The 12,992-nt window shown below is 35.1% G+C and overlaps 1 protein-coding gene across 2 annotated transcripts in view; it reads right to left on the bottom strand.

The window, feature by feature from the left end:
• CSMD3 (CUB and Sushi multiple domains 3) overlaps positions 1-12,992 on the bottom strand; it is a 720,137-nt gene that overhangs the window by 404,378 nt on the left and 302,767 nt on the right. For both annotated transcript variants that reach the window (XM_037381737.1, XM_037381738.1), the window contains one exon: positions 11,901-12,025. In XM_037381737.1, the coding sequence (XP_037237634.1) occupies positions 11,901-12,025 (125 nt within the window). The remainder of the gene's footprint in view (positions 1-11,900; positions 12,026-12,992) is intronic.

The following is a 12,992-nucleotide window of genomic DNA, read 5'->3' as shown; positions in this document are numbered from 1 at the left end:
TATATGTGGAACAACAAACCTGTTTAAAACGGTCCATCTAAGAACCAGACATACTTTCTAACTTTGGAAGAACCTTCCTGTCGCCGCAGTTGCTCATACCTTAAATGTTGTTGATTATAATAGTATAAAAATTTATTGACTTTGTTAGCCATGTGTCCTAAGAAGCACTAACACACCTTATCCAAATTAAGAAAAGAAAAAAAAAAAAAGAAAAAAGGGGAAAAAAATAAAAGGCAATTAAAATAATAGATTTGGCTAAAATGATGCAAATCTTTCCACTCAGCATTGTCTATTGGGTAGGAAAATATTTACGTGGACATCATGTAATAATATAATATATAGCCATAGCCTCTGATGCATAATGATATTTTGAGGTTTTCTGTGATGTGATAATATTAACTATCTAGCTGTGTGTTAACAACTAGTTTTTACATAGTATTTTCTGTATCTTATAGGCATTTGCAAAGAATTTTAACAACTCAGTTGTGATTTCTCATTGCCCAGCTATGCAAAAGGGATATATAAAAATGCCTATAAACCAGGCCTCCTACATAATAAATACTGTAACAGTCCATATTGTTTAGTAAAAAACTCATACCAATCTGGCTGTAGAAGTCATAAAACTTAGCTGGACATATTTTTGAAGTTTTACAACCACATATGTATAAAAGATGTATTCCTACTGACTTATAGGCTCTTACTTTGACACCTATGTCTTTACAGAAGTATTACAAAACCATTTAAGATATATTTTATACATTATCATCTAAAATACATTCAATTGATGGTATAATACCAGAATTATTCAGTCTTTGAATTTAGGATATAATTTATATGTAGTACCTCTTCAAGGTATTACTTAAATTTATGTTTGCCTAACATTACAATGAGATATGACATTTATGTCAATATGCAGGAAGCAACAGATACAGATTTTTTACAGATAGTTTTCTCATGTCCTGGTTAATTTGTTCACAAAGTTCAAACCATAAACTAACAGTAATGAGTTTTTGGTGCCCATTGCTTTAAATTTAATTTCAAAATACAGAGTTTTGAGGAGCATTCCCACATTTTCCCTGCAATTACCTATCTTATTTGAATTATATCTATTCAAAATGACTTATAATTCCAATTAATAAAGGGAATATTTTTCATGTTGCACCCCATTAGTTAAGACACTGATAATATTTGAGCTACTTGAATGTAATCCTTTCTTCCCAGTTCTTTTGTAGTATAATTTAGTGCATTTCTTTAAATTCAGAAATCTGCAGTGCGTAACAGTAGCAATATTAAAGGGCAATAGTCACATCCATGTTTAAAAACTGGAAGATATCAATTTTTGGTGAGTTAATTTTAAATAAAACTTCTTATGCTTGAAGACTTCAATTCCTCTGCCAATATAAATATAAATTGTGTTTAGCTCACTAACGGTGTTTCAGTTATGTTAGCTCTGCACTGGTAAGACTTTCACCACATAGTGTGCACTGCAGTTTCAGTTATCAACACAACTCTAAGTAAACTTAAAATCATAAAAGATCAGGAAATACAGGATTTTATAATTTAAGATTTAAGCATACACTTTATTCTTCAGTCATTGTTTAGGAAAAGTACTTCTGTATTGCAGTACAGCTTATTTAATTTTGGGTTTGCTTCTGAAAGAGAATGTAGGACTGAATGTCCTAATGTTTATTTCGTGTGAACTATATCTAATACTTAAATGTGCAAGTAGAAGAAGTGGTTAAAAAAAAAGAGAGAGAAAAAAGAAAAAATGCTTAAAGGAGAACAACATTTTATTTGTGAAGAGGCCAGAACTGTCTAAGCAACTTGTCATGGTCAATAATATGAAAATCAAGTCTGTTGAAACTTAGAATAGATTTAATTTGTAGCCACTGCCAACAGACAGAAAATAACCAGTACAATCGATACTGTCCTGACACTTGATCAGACCTGGAGGGAAATGGTAAAGCCTTGGTGTTCTAACCAGGGAAAAAAATAGCATCTTATTTTTTCAGCAGATCTTTACTGAAGATGGAAGATGCTATAGCAGACATTTCCCTGTGTTAGTCACCTTTTGGGAATGGTAAGAGGGACAGCTAATATCAAAGAATTTATCAAACTTTCAGTTCCTTTGTAATTTTTTGTCAGATAACCAGATTTACAGTACTGTAATCAAAACAATATGAAGGGATGGGATAGGGTGCCTGTGAAATGTCTGTCACTGCTTCTAGAATATAAGGCAATACATCTCTTCACTAGATGTAATGAGTCCTTGTTTCAAGAGATTTTTTTCTCACTCCATGTCAAATTTTAAAAAAGAAAAGTTCTTCACAAACAACCTAACACACACACACACACACAAAAAAAAATTATTCTACATCTCTAATTCTTCTTTAGAAGCATTTCCTTAAGCATCTGTCCTGGTTTTGGCTGTCATAAAGGTTAATTTTCTTCTTAGTGGCTGGTGCAGTGCTGTGTTTTGGATTTGGTGTAAACACAATATTGATGGCACATCGATGTTTTTGGTTGTTGCCAGGTGGTGTTTGTAGTAGGTTAGGGACTTTTTAGTTCCTCAGGCCTTGCCAGCGAAAGGGCTGGAGGGACATGGGAAGCTGGGAGGGGACACAGCCAGGACTGCTGACCTGAACTAGCTAAAGAGATATTCCATACCATGGGACATCACTTCGGGTATATAAACTGGGGTGGGGTGGTGGTGATGACCGGGTCCTGTGAATCATTGCCCAGGGGCTGTCTGGGCATTGGTCAGCAGGTGGTGAGCAGTTGTATTTTGCGTCAATTGTTTTCCTTTCTCCCTTACCTTTGGTTTTCATTCCTCTCCCCTTCTCCCTCGTTTTCATTGTAACTGTTATTGTTACCATTACTGTTGTTCTTTAGTTTTTATTTTACTCCAATTACTAAATTGTTCTTATCTCTACCCTCCAGTTTTACATTCCTTTCCAGTTCTCCTCCTCACCGCTCTGGGTGAGGGAGGAGTGAGCGAGTGGCTGTGTGGTGCTTAATTACCTGGGGTCAAATTAGCTGGGGTCAAACCACGACAACATCTTAAATGTGATACACTGGTAATTACCTGTACTTGAGAAGACGCAGTCATTCCACAAGTGCAAACGTGAATTAATACTGAATAAATACTACATTTGTTAAAATGACAATAATAACTGCATGTTTTAGAAATAATAAACAGCATTGAACTGCCTAAGAATTACAACATAATTGATGACTGGAAGATTAATGTGATGAATATCTATTAAAAATCTAAAAGGAATAGTCTCCCTAAGAAAGTGGCCAGATTTCACACCATAGTCAAAGTTTCACAATGATAGATTTTGTCTCCATTTTACACAACTAACAGAAACCATCACTACATTTTTCTTTCAACTTTGAAAGCATTCACAATAGTCTGTATCATTAATGTAATCTAAAATTTGCTGTCCACTATTGGGATCCTGCATATATGCCTTCTTTTTGCACTTCTAGGAGCTCAGCTGACCTTGCTTAAAGGCAGCTCTGATGTGCTGCAGCTGTAAACTGGGATCATCCTGTTGGAGAGCATGTGTGACAGAGCTATGGTAAACCCTGTCAGTCCTCACTCCACTCAGGAGCTGCATTTGACAGCTCAGACACACAGTCCTTGTCTGAGCCACTTTGCAGTGTGCCAGTGTATGCAGCCTGAGAAACAAGCTAGACTGGGACTCCACACTGAGTGGAAGAGTTATGATCTCATTGGTATTATAGACATTCAGTATGATAGCTCACCATCATTGGTGCCCTGCAATGGATGGTTACAAGCTATCCAGGAAATACAGAATGGGTAGAAAAGGAGTGCTTGGCCTCTATGTAAAATACAGGGTTGAGTGCATGATGTTTACCAACAACAAGAGAACAGTTCTCTAGAGAGCCTTTGTTTCAAAATCAGCAAGATCTCCATCAGAGGAAATCTCATGGTAGCTGTCTGGTACAGACCACCTGAGCAGAACCAAGCTTTCCCCAGATAACTCACAGAAGCCTTGAGTCTGCAGGCCCTAGGTCTCCTAGGAACTCCAGCTACCCTGATACTTGCTAGGAAAGCAACACTGTGGTGCAAAAGCAATCTGGGAGATTGTTGTAGTGAACTTTTGACAACATCATAATGGAACTGCATAGTATACCACACAGGAGTGCTGCCTTTTTAGAATTACTGTTAAAAAATGAGATTTGCCTGAGAGTCATGACCCTCAATGTTGTCCTTTGCTGCAATAACCCCAGCATCATAGTTTAAGACACTAAAAGGGCATAAGGAAAGACAAGTAGCAGAATAAAGTGGATCAACATAGTTGCCTCCTATGATGAAAAAACATACCCAGTGGATGAAAGGACATCATTTACCTTGAATTTAGGAAGATGTCTGACAGTGTCCTTCAACACCTTCTTCACAAACTCATAAAACACATTGGGGCAGACAGACCAGAAGATCTTTGGAAAACTAGCCATACTGCAGAGTTCAAAGGATGGTGGTTAAATGCTCAGAGTCGAACTGGCAGACACTTATGGGTGGAGCTCCTCATGGGTCAGTAATGGGTCTGATAGTATTCATTACCTTTAAAACTGATTTGAACGATGGGATTGAATCCACACTCGCCAAGTTTGAAGAGGGAGGATAGGTAGTTGCACCAGAAGAAAGAGCTACTATACAGACCTCAGTGGACTAGAAGGCTGGCCCAACAAGAATTACAAGCTAATGTAAAGTCCTACACATGGGATAAAATAAACCCCAGAAGTAGTGCAGATAAGGGCTGACTGTCTGGGGAGCAGTTCTGCTGAAAGGCACCTGGGGGTCTCAGCGGACAAGAAGCTGAACAAAACCCAACAATGGGTCTTGGTAGCAAAGCACAAACTGTCTGGGGCTGTATCAGTAAGAATGGAGCTCGCGAATGAAGGGCTGTGATTATTCACTCCTACTCAGTATTTGTTAGGCCACATGTGGAATACTGTCCATTTGTGGTTCCTCCAGGTTAAGAGAGATATTGAGCAATTGGAAAAGTTCCAGTGGAAGACCACTAAGAAGACTGGAGAACTTGACAGATGAAGAAAGATTGAAGGAACTGGGTTTGTTCAACCTAAGGATCAGAACCCTCAAGGAGGAATCTAATCACAGCCCTTTGCTATTTAAAAGGTAGTTACAGAAAACACAGAGATACTCTCTTCACAGGGCTGCATGGAGGCAGAATAAAAGCTGACAGCCACAAGTTTCTTCAGGAGAAATTCCATCTGAATATTACCAAAAAAAACCCCCACAACAAAACAAAACAAAACAAAAAAAACAACAACAAAAAACCCCACAAAAATCCCTTGTAATAACTATTAAACATTGAAACAGATTGCTGAAAGAAGTGTTGGAAACTCCATCACTGGAAGTAGTGAAGACTTGGCTTGAGACAGCCATGGATTACTTAATCTAAAACTCTGCTTGCAACAGATCAGATGATTTCCCGATGTCTCTTCGAGACTAGACTCCTCTGATTCTTCATCAGTGTCTCAGTGTCAAAGGAAAGAATAACTGAATGGGGTTTCACAGAGGTTTGTCCTGGGTCGGGTTCATTTGGCACTTTCATTAATACCTTGGACAGCAAAATTAAGTGCATAATTATTAAGTCTGCATTTAACAAAGAGTTGGGAAGGTCTGTGAATATATCAGCAAACCTAATCAGAATTAAAAAGGAGAAACTGAAGAAATAATATTAAAATAGGATCCAATTCATCAGAGACAAGTATAGGTCAAAGCACAAAAGCAGGAATAATCAAATCATAAATACAGTATAAGGAGTAAGTCATTTGGCAGCAAGTCTTCAGGGATTACAGTAGCTCAGAAACATAACCTGAGTTAAAAATATCCTACTGTTATGAAAAGACAATCAAACTGGAAGACATGCATATAGTTATAGGTAGAACAATGCATGAAAATGCGAGAAATAATTCTTCCTCTCCACTGAGCACTGGGAAAGCCCCTTCTAAAGCCCATTTTTAGAAACTGTTATTTTAAGACAGACACAAAACCACTGAGAATATTATGAAAAAGGCTGGAGGTCTATAAATATAATCCACGAGGAAGGACTGATTGAACTGCTGTGTGTTAAAAAAGAGCAAGAGTTTTTGAAGTAAACAATAAGCCATTGAAAAGAAGAATTAAATAACCTGTACTTTATATAGAAGCAACTATTGAAATCAGTACAGCAACAAGCGTTCACATTTGAATTATAAGAATTCTACTTGCAAGGCTAATGAAAGACTAGAGCACCTGAGTAAGATCTAAGAGCACTCTCCTTGGAAATCAATAACATCAGACAAACATCTGGGAATAAATACAGCCAGAGGAAGGAAGTAGTGCTGACCTGTTAGGACCACTTTCAGCCCTCTTTATCTATGATGTGTTACCTGCGTATATGAGTGTGTATATACATATACACATACATTGTTAGTCAGCAACACATTTAGGAGGTCCAGATACATCTGCATTTCAAAGAGAAGTGAGGCAAAGGTGTAATTTTAAAAAATGTACTATAGGTAAGTAAAGGTATCTATAAAGGCAAGAATTAAAGCTCAATGTACATTTTGCTTGCATACCCAAGCTGTTAAGTTAATCAAGCTTATTTTTACAATCTACTAAATGAAAAATACTGAGTCCATGAATTCATTGTTATAAAAATCACTTTAGTCAGTGAAATAAACTGGCCAGAATAGCAATATGAAGCAAACAAATGGTGTTCTAAATTTATGAGACCCCAGTTCAAATACAGAGTATCATTTGTTCCTTTTTCTATTAATAATCTAAATTAACTTTGTAGCCTGCCTATTAATTGGATGATCATGATTTAAACCATAAATCATGCCTGTCCTTTTGCTTTCTCTGATACAAAGAATTATTTCAAAGCCACATTGTCTTTCTACAGATTAGATAAGCTTTCCAAAATACTGTACTTGTTGCAGAACTTGCTGACTTGCCAGCAGACTTATAAAAGGCAGCATTCATAAATGTTTCACAGGGCCCTGAGAAACAAGCAAGCAGAAAACAGGAGCGTCAGGCATGAAAATAAAAAGGCTATCGACCAACTGTGAATAGATCTGTTTTCATTTCCTGAAACGTAAATGAGAGGAAGAGATTTATCAACTGGCAAATAGTTTCATAAAGTAGATTATTGTTTCTGCTTAAGCAAGTTGGCTTTGTAGAACAGCATTGCCCTGTAGGTGGAATACTGAAACCCAAGGCAGATAAATAAGCAGGGTCTCAATCCTGAAATGTTTAAACTTTTCTTGAATGAAGTCACAGAGAAGTCAATGTAAGCAATCATGTTATTACAACCATATGTATTCCTAGTTTCTTGGGATATGAAATAGCTAACAACCGCAAAAATTTTCACCTTTCAAGTAACAGACTTCAACTGTAACTCAATATGCAAGAAATGCCTGGGCAAAGATTCACATGTCATTTTTTTAATATATTTTTTTATTTCTCAGGAAGGATGGGAAGTCATTGCTTGTTCTGCTGTAACAATGGTACGCTACAAGATTTGCATGAGGCCAATTAAATTGGAACAGATTTTAAAATCCCCAGTAGAATTTTAGGCTTGCATGATATAATGATCTTGAAAAAAATCCAGCTAAAACACAAGTGCCTGAAGGAATGAATCCACTTTAAAATTTTAATAAAATGCAGAAAGTGACCAGTTAGTTTTCACCTGTTGTTTATGTTAATTTATCTGCTTGCCTACAACATAAAGCCATGCATTTCCCATAGCTCAAAATTCTAACTTCTTTTCAATACACCTTGTCATTAAATCACAATGGGGTAAATACCTTGATTTTCTTCCTTGTTTATTCACCAGGTCTAGCTACATGAACAAACACTATTTTGCTAGTGTGATGGGAGAGATAAATTATAAAATACATTTTCAAAATTTAAAAAATGACACAAAAAGAAAGGATAATTGTTGTTAAACTACAAGATAACTCAACTGCAATTAAACCTAGTCAGGATATCTGATAAAACTTTAGAATTTTCTCATAGTCTCTTCTAGAAGTCAGAAGGTTCAAAAATCAGCCAAACCTCCAGAGTAGTATTTTCCTGGAAACTAGTCTTAAGGTCTTAAAGATGTTGATAATCTACAATATTTGTTTACATTTTGGAAGTGATGTATCAGTTTTCCTTCTCAAAGTCCTATTATATTTCTTCTGTACAAATGCTTCAGACTTATTCCAGATTCACTTTGATGAATATGATTTTATGCCAGTTCCAGCTGGTATCATGTAATATTTCCTAAAGAGAGTTAATCTTTCATTTTTGGCAGGCAGTTATACCCAGCCACTCATGTGCCCTTTGAGAACAAGTCCTGAGGATTTATGATGTCAAATCCAATGCATCTACCAGAATTAGAAAGTTCCTGTTTAGAACTCTGGCCAATTGCAGTATATTAATGTAACTAATTATTGATATTGACATGCCATTTTTGAAAAATGTATCATTACTGTGGGATTTTTTGTGTGTGCACAATATAATTTATGTGAAAACAATTGCAATCTGTGCTGTTCAAATAGGAAACACCACATGGTAAAAAAGCAGCACTTTAAGTGACATTTTAAAGAATAACAGGTGAAGTATCTAAAACACCACCTGTGCCTTCACTACCTGCAAAGCTGCATTAGTTTACAACAACATTCATGCATGACTGCCTAATTTGTTTGCCCAAATGGTTTGTACACAAACATGCAAGTTTGATAAGCAGATGCACACATATTTTTGCAGATACTTTCTACATGTTATTATGTGGTATTTATGCTACTTATGCAAAATTCTTTCAAAATGTTTATTGTATGTTCTGTGCATGAATCTTAAAGACATAATTATTAGTCTAGAAGAAATATTTATATGCCAGTTTTAGTACATCTAAGTGTCTAACTGAAACATCTTGTTAATCAAAAGAACCAAAATTATAGTACACCAAAGGTACTTAAATCAGTACGTTTAATGCAACTAATGACGCTCTAAAGCATTTTATATTTGAAAAACTATAATATCTATACCATCTGTCTGACTTTTCAACATACGGCGTTGTATCAATTCCTAAAAACTTTCTTAATATTGGTCCTTTGCATTTTAAGGTGGAATCAGCTAGTTGTATGAAGTTGATGAGTGTTGCAAAACACATGTTCTACCTGTGAACTATGCTGGTTTTGGATATTTAGTTAATACATATCCTGCAGTTTCACATTTAAGTAGATGTTTATCAAAACTGCTAGTTTCCAATGGATTTACTGTTTTTTGTTTGGTTTTGTGTTTTTTTTTCTAATTCAGTATTAATGCTTTACTTTATCATTAGGCGCATGTTTAGAGATGTGATTTCTAAATCATACAATGGTAGCTCTTAAATATAGTCATACTGAGGAAGAAAATCAAAAATTAAGAATGTAGTTGCCCTTTTATACTTAAGTACCTGCTGCTATTCAGAATTCAAAACTTGTACAAAAGTGAAAACATTATATTTAACAACCACTTACGCTTGAGGTCATAGTCCCCAAAAGCTACTGATCTGCCTTTCTAAACTTACAAGTAGCTATGCATACATCTCAGTCTTATCACAGTACTGCTGATAACACTTTATTGTCTGTGTAGCAGAGATACTTTTTAAAAAAAACTGATCGTGTGTGTGGTATTGATAAATGAAATACTAATAGCAGTATGCTTTCCTTGTAAAGTGTCTTTTCAATGACAGATTACTAATTTGTATTACAAAATACACAATACACAGAGGACAGAAAGATTTGTGGTATAGTTACCATTTATGTGGGATATGAAAGCCAAGAATCTTTAGAATATCATTTTATCATGGTTATCATACAAGAAATATATAAATCCTGTCATGCATCCATGCTGATTTGTTATATTAATGATGATTTTTTTTTTCCTCCATGAATCATTTTTTAAATCTGGGTGTTCTTTCATTTATAAACCACAGAAAATAGGGGTTGGAAGAACTTTGAAAAGATATTTAGCCCATCACACTAACTGCAGATGAGACTGCACGTATTTAATCTCTTTTGCATATATGTATATCTCACGTTCTTGAAAACTACTCACATACCCAGATATTCTTTACTTCAGAATGTTTTGCTAGTGTCCAAGCATAAACCTTCCTTTGCACAATTATAGCCCATTATATTTTATGCTTTCCCTCTTCTTTCACTGGATTCATCTTTATCTAGACCAAAGCAGCCCAGTTCTTTTCCACCTGTTTATACTAGATTATATTTTACAGAATATACAGAATTTTGATCCTTTTTAATATTTTCTTCTATCCTATTTTCACTGGTTCACACCTGCCTTGAAACTTAATATCCATAGTGGGGAAAATCAGGGGTACTCGCACTGTATAGTTTTAAGCACCTAAGGTGGGAGATGGGGTCCTTGATTTAAGCAGCTGTATCTGACAACTTCCTCCAATAAGCAATCCACAGACAAGACTAATAGATGCTGTCACATTGTTTAACACTGCATGTGAATGCCCTTATATACAGCATCCAGTTGGTTACATTGGAAGATTAAGAGACTACCATCCTAAGACAGGTATCCAATTTAGGATACGTGAACACTCTGAAAAACTCTAGTAAATAAAGCCTTACTAATTTTACTATAAATAAAAGCTTCATTTATGCTCATTACATGATTAATCCTGCTATGTATATGTGCCTGTATCTCTTTAGCAAGCTCTAGTAATTACACATACTTAGGGTATACAGTAATAGAATATAAAATGTTATTATGCATATTTATACCTATACAATTAAACTTTTTACTTGTTTATGTGATATGCTATTATTGAAGCATATACTAATGTGATCCATTGTAGACTTGTTTCTGTAGCTGTAACACTTAAGCTTTTTGTCACCTCACATTTGAGAAGCTGATTATTCCAAGTTACATCTAGTACTTCGTTATTATCAATAGTGAGTCCCATTTAGACTTCCTAGTTCATTATTAGCCAAAAAATAAATCACCCATGTAATTTTCCTGCTTTTGTGAATTTCTACTATATATCATTTGGATACCACCCTCAGATATTTTTGCCCTCTTCCACTGTTGAGAAACATCTCACAGTTCTCTCTGGACATTAGTATAAGTATCCATGAATTACAAGATAAATGTCCATTCTGTTTCCCATAACCAGTTGTGAATAAACTGTACTCTTCAATACATAGTTTTGCTGTTATGTCAATTTACAGGTATATGTACACACCAATATTTTCATTATATATAGAAATATATATATATATATATGTACACTACCACTTTAATTCCTTGATTTAGTTATTCATCATACTAGCCACAGTATTTGGATGCCAAATATATTCAGCAGAATGACTTTGTGCTTTTCTTATCTGACATTTTTTGCCCTTTATCCATTTGGTCAGGGTCAAAACCAGGCATAGACTTACTTCTCCAAACCTTATCGATCCTAAATACAAGTCTTTCTCATCTGCTTAGCACATATGTAATGAAGATGCTTCGTGAACTACTGATTGTGTATTGAATAAATTCAAATCTGAAATCCATCTTGGTGAGCCTTAATATTTAGCATGTGATAGATTTTCATCAGCTTATTATAAAGCAAACTTCATAATTTAAGTTCCCAAGTAAAATAAGCATACTTAAATACAAAGGTTTTTTTATAATAATAAATATTAAAATAATACAATATTAAACAAAATAGTATAGTTGGGACATTTTTACTAAAAAAGTGGGGACAGTAGGAATAAAACTTCTTACTTACAAAATATTAATTTAATAGGATTGGCTATAAAACAATAGCTAGATGTAAAATGAACAAAGCAATGTAAGGGTAAGAATTCCTCTTTACCTTTACACACAGGTCTATGATCACTCCATGCAGCAAAAACTTCAGCTATCCTCTGACAGGTGATGCTTTTTGAACCTTGTAGCACATAATCTTCATCACAAGAGAACTGCACTGTTGCTCCCAAGCTAAAATCAAACAATGACATAAAAGGAATAAGCGTTTTTTTACAAATAGTTATCAGTATTTTTTTCCCCATTCTTCTAGGTATGATGGTCCTGACAAATAATACAAACATGTAATCCAGTAATTGCTGTTCTTAGTAGTAAAAGACTTCAGGCTATGTACTAGCCTGACAGTGCACAGCATTCAGCCCTCTCTGGGCTTGCTCTGGCCAGAACTTGTTTACCTCTTTTTAACAGTGGTCTGGAGGTCAAGTGACTATTTTCTGACCAAACTTATGACTTCCATATAGTAAAGGTTTGACAAACCTGGGCACTGTGTAACAAACAGTAGCTACTTATGTTAATTGAAGCTAAGAAACAATGAGAAAGAGATATGAAGAAATCACCTAGAAGAGTCAAAAGGTCAACCACAAAACTGAGGAAAAAATCCCCACTATAAACATTGTACTCCTCCCAGTGAAGACTGCAGGATACAGATGACTTGCTGTAACTGTCCCCCACCTCTGATCCTTCTTGAGGAAGTTTGGTGCTTTTTACTTTAGAACCAGGGGGGCATTGTAAGGGAGAGCACAATACCAGAGAAAAGGTTTAGATAATAATGTTATTCACAAGGTGAATATCAACATTTGCTCCTTTAACAAGCATATGTTTCTCAAATTAATACAAGAAAATAAAAGAATTCCATAAACATTTTTTTAGGTATTTACTATGATTACTTATGAAGTGGTAACATTGGCTTCAAAAGATTTTGTTCCTTTCCACATGGAGCTGACATTTGGTGCTTCAAACATGGCACAAAACAAAAAAGGAAACTAGCCTAGAAAAAAAATATTTTTTTGTTTGTTTTGTTATGTTATATTTTTCTGAGGGGAACTTGGGGTGTTTTTTCAGTTTGGAAAAGTTAAAAAACCAAATACATAAATGTGTATTATTGAGCTAATTCTTCTTATTCTTTAATATCATTATTGTT

The sequence above is a fragment of the Falco rusticolus genome, chromosome 3 (assembly GCF_015220075.1).
Source record: "Falco rusticolus isolate bFalRus1 chromosome 3, bFalRus1.pri, whole genome shotgun sequence".
Classification (NCBI taxonomy): Eukaryota; Metazoa; Chordata; class Aves; order Falconiformes; family Falconidae; genus Falco; species Falco rusticolus.
The sequence above is the reverse complement of the archived record's forward strand: the minus strand, read 5'-3'. Positions and strand labels throughout refer to the sequence as shown.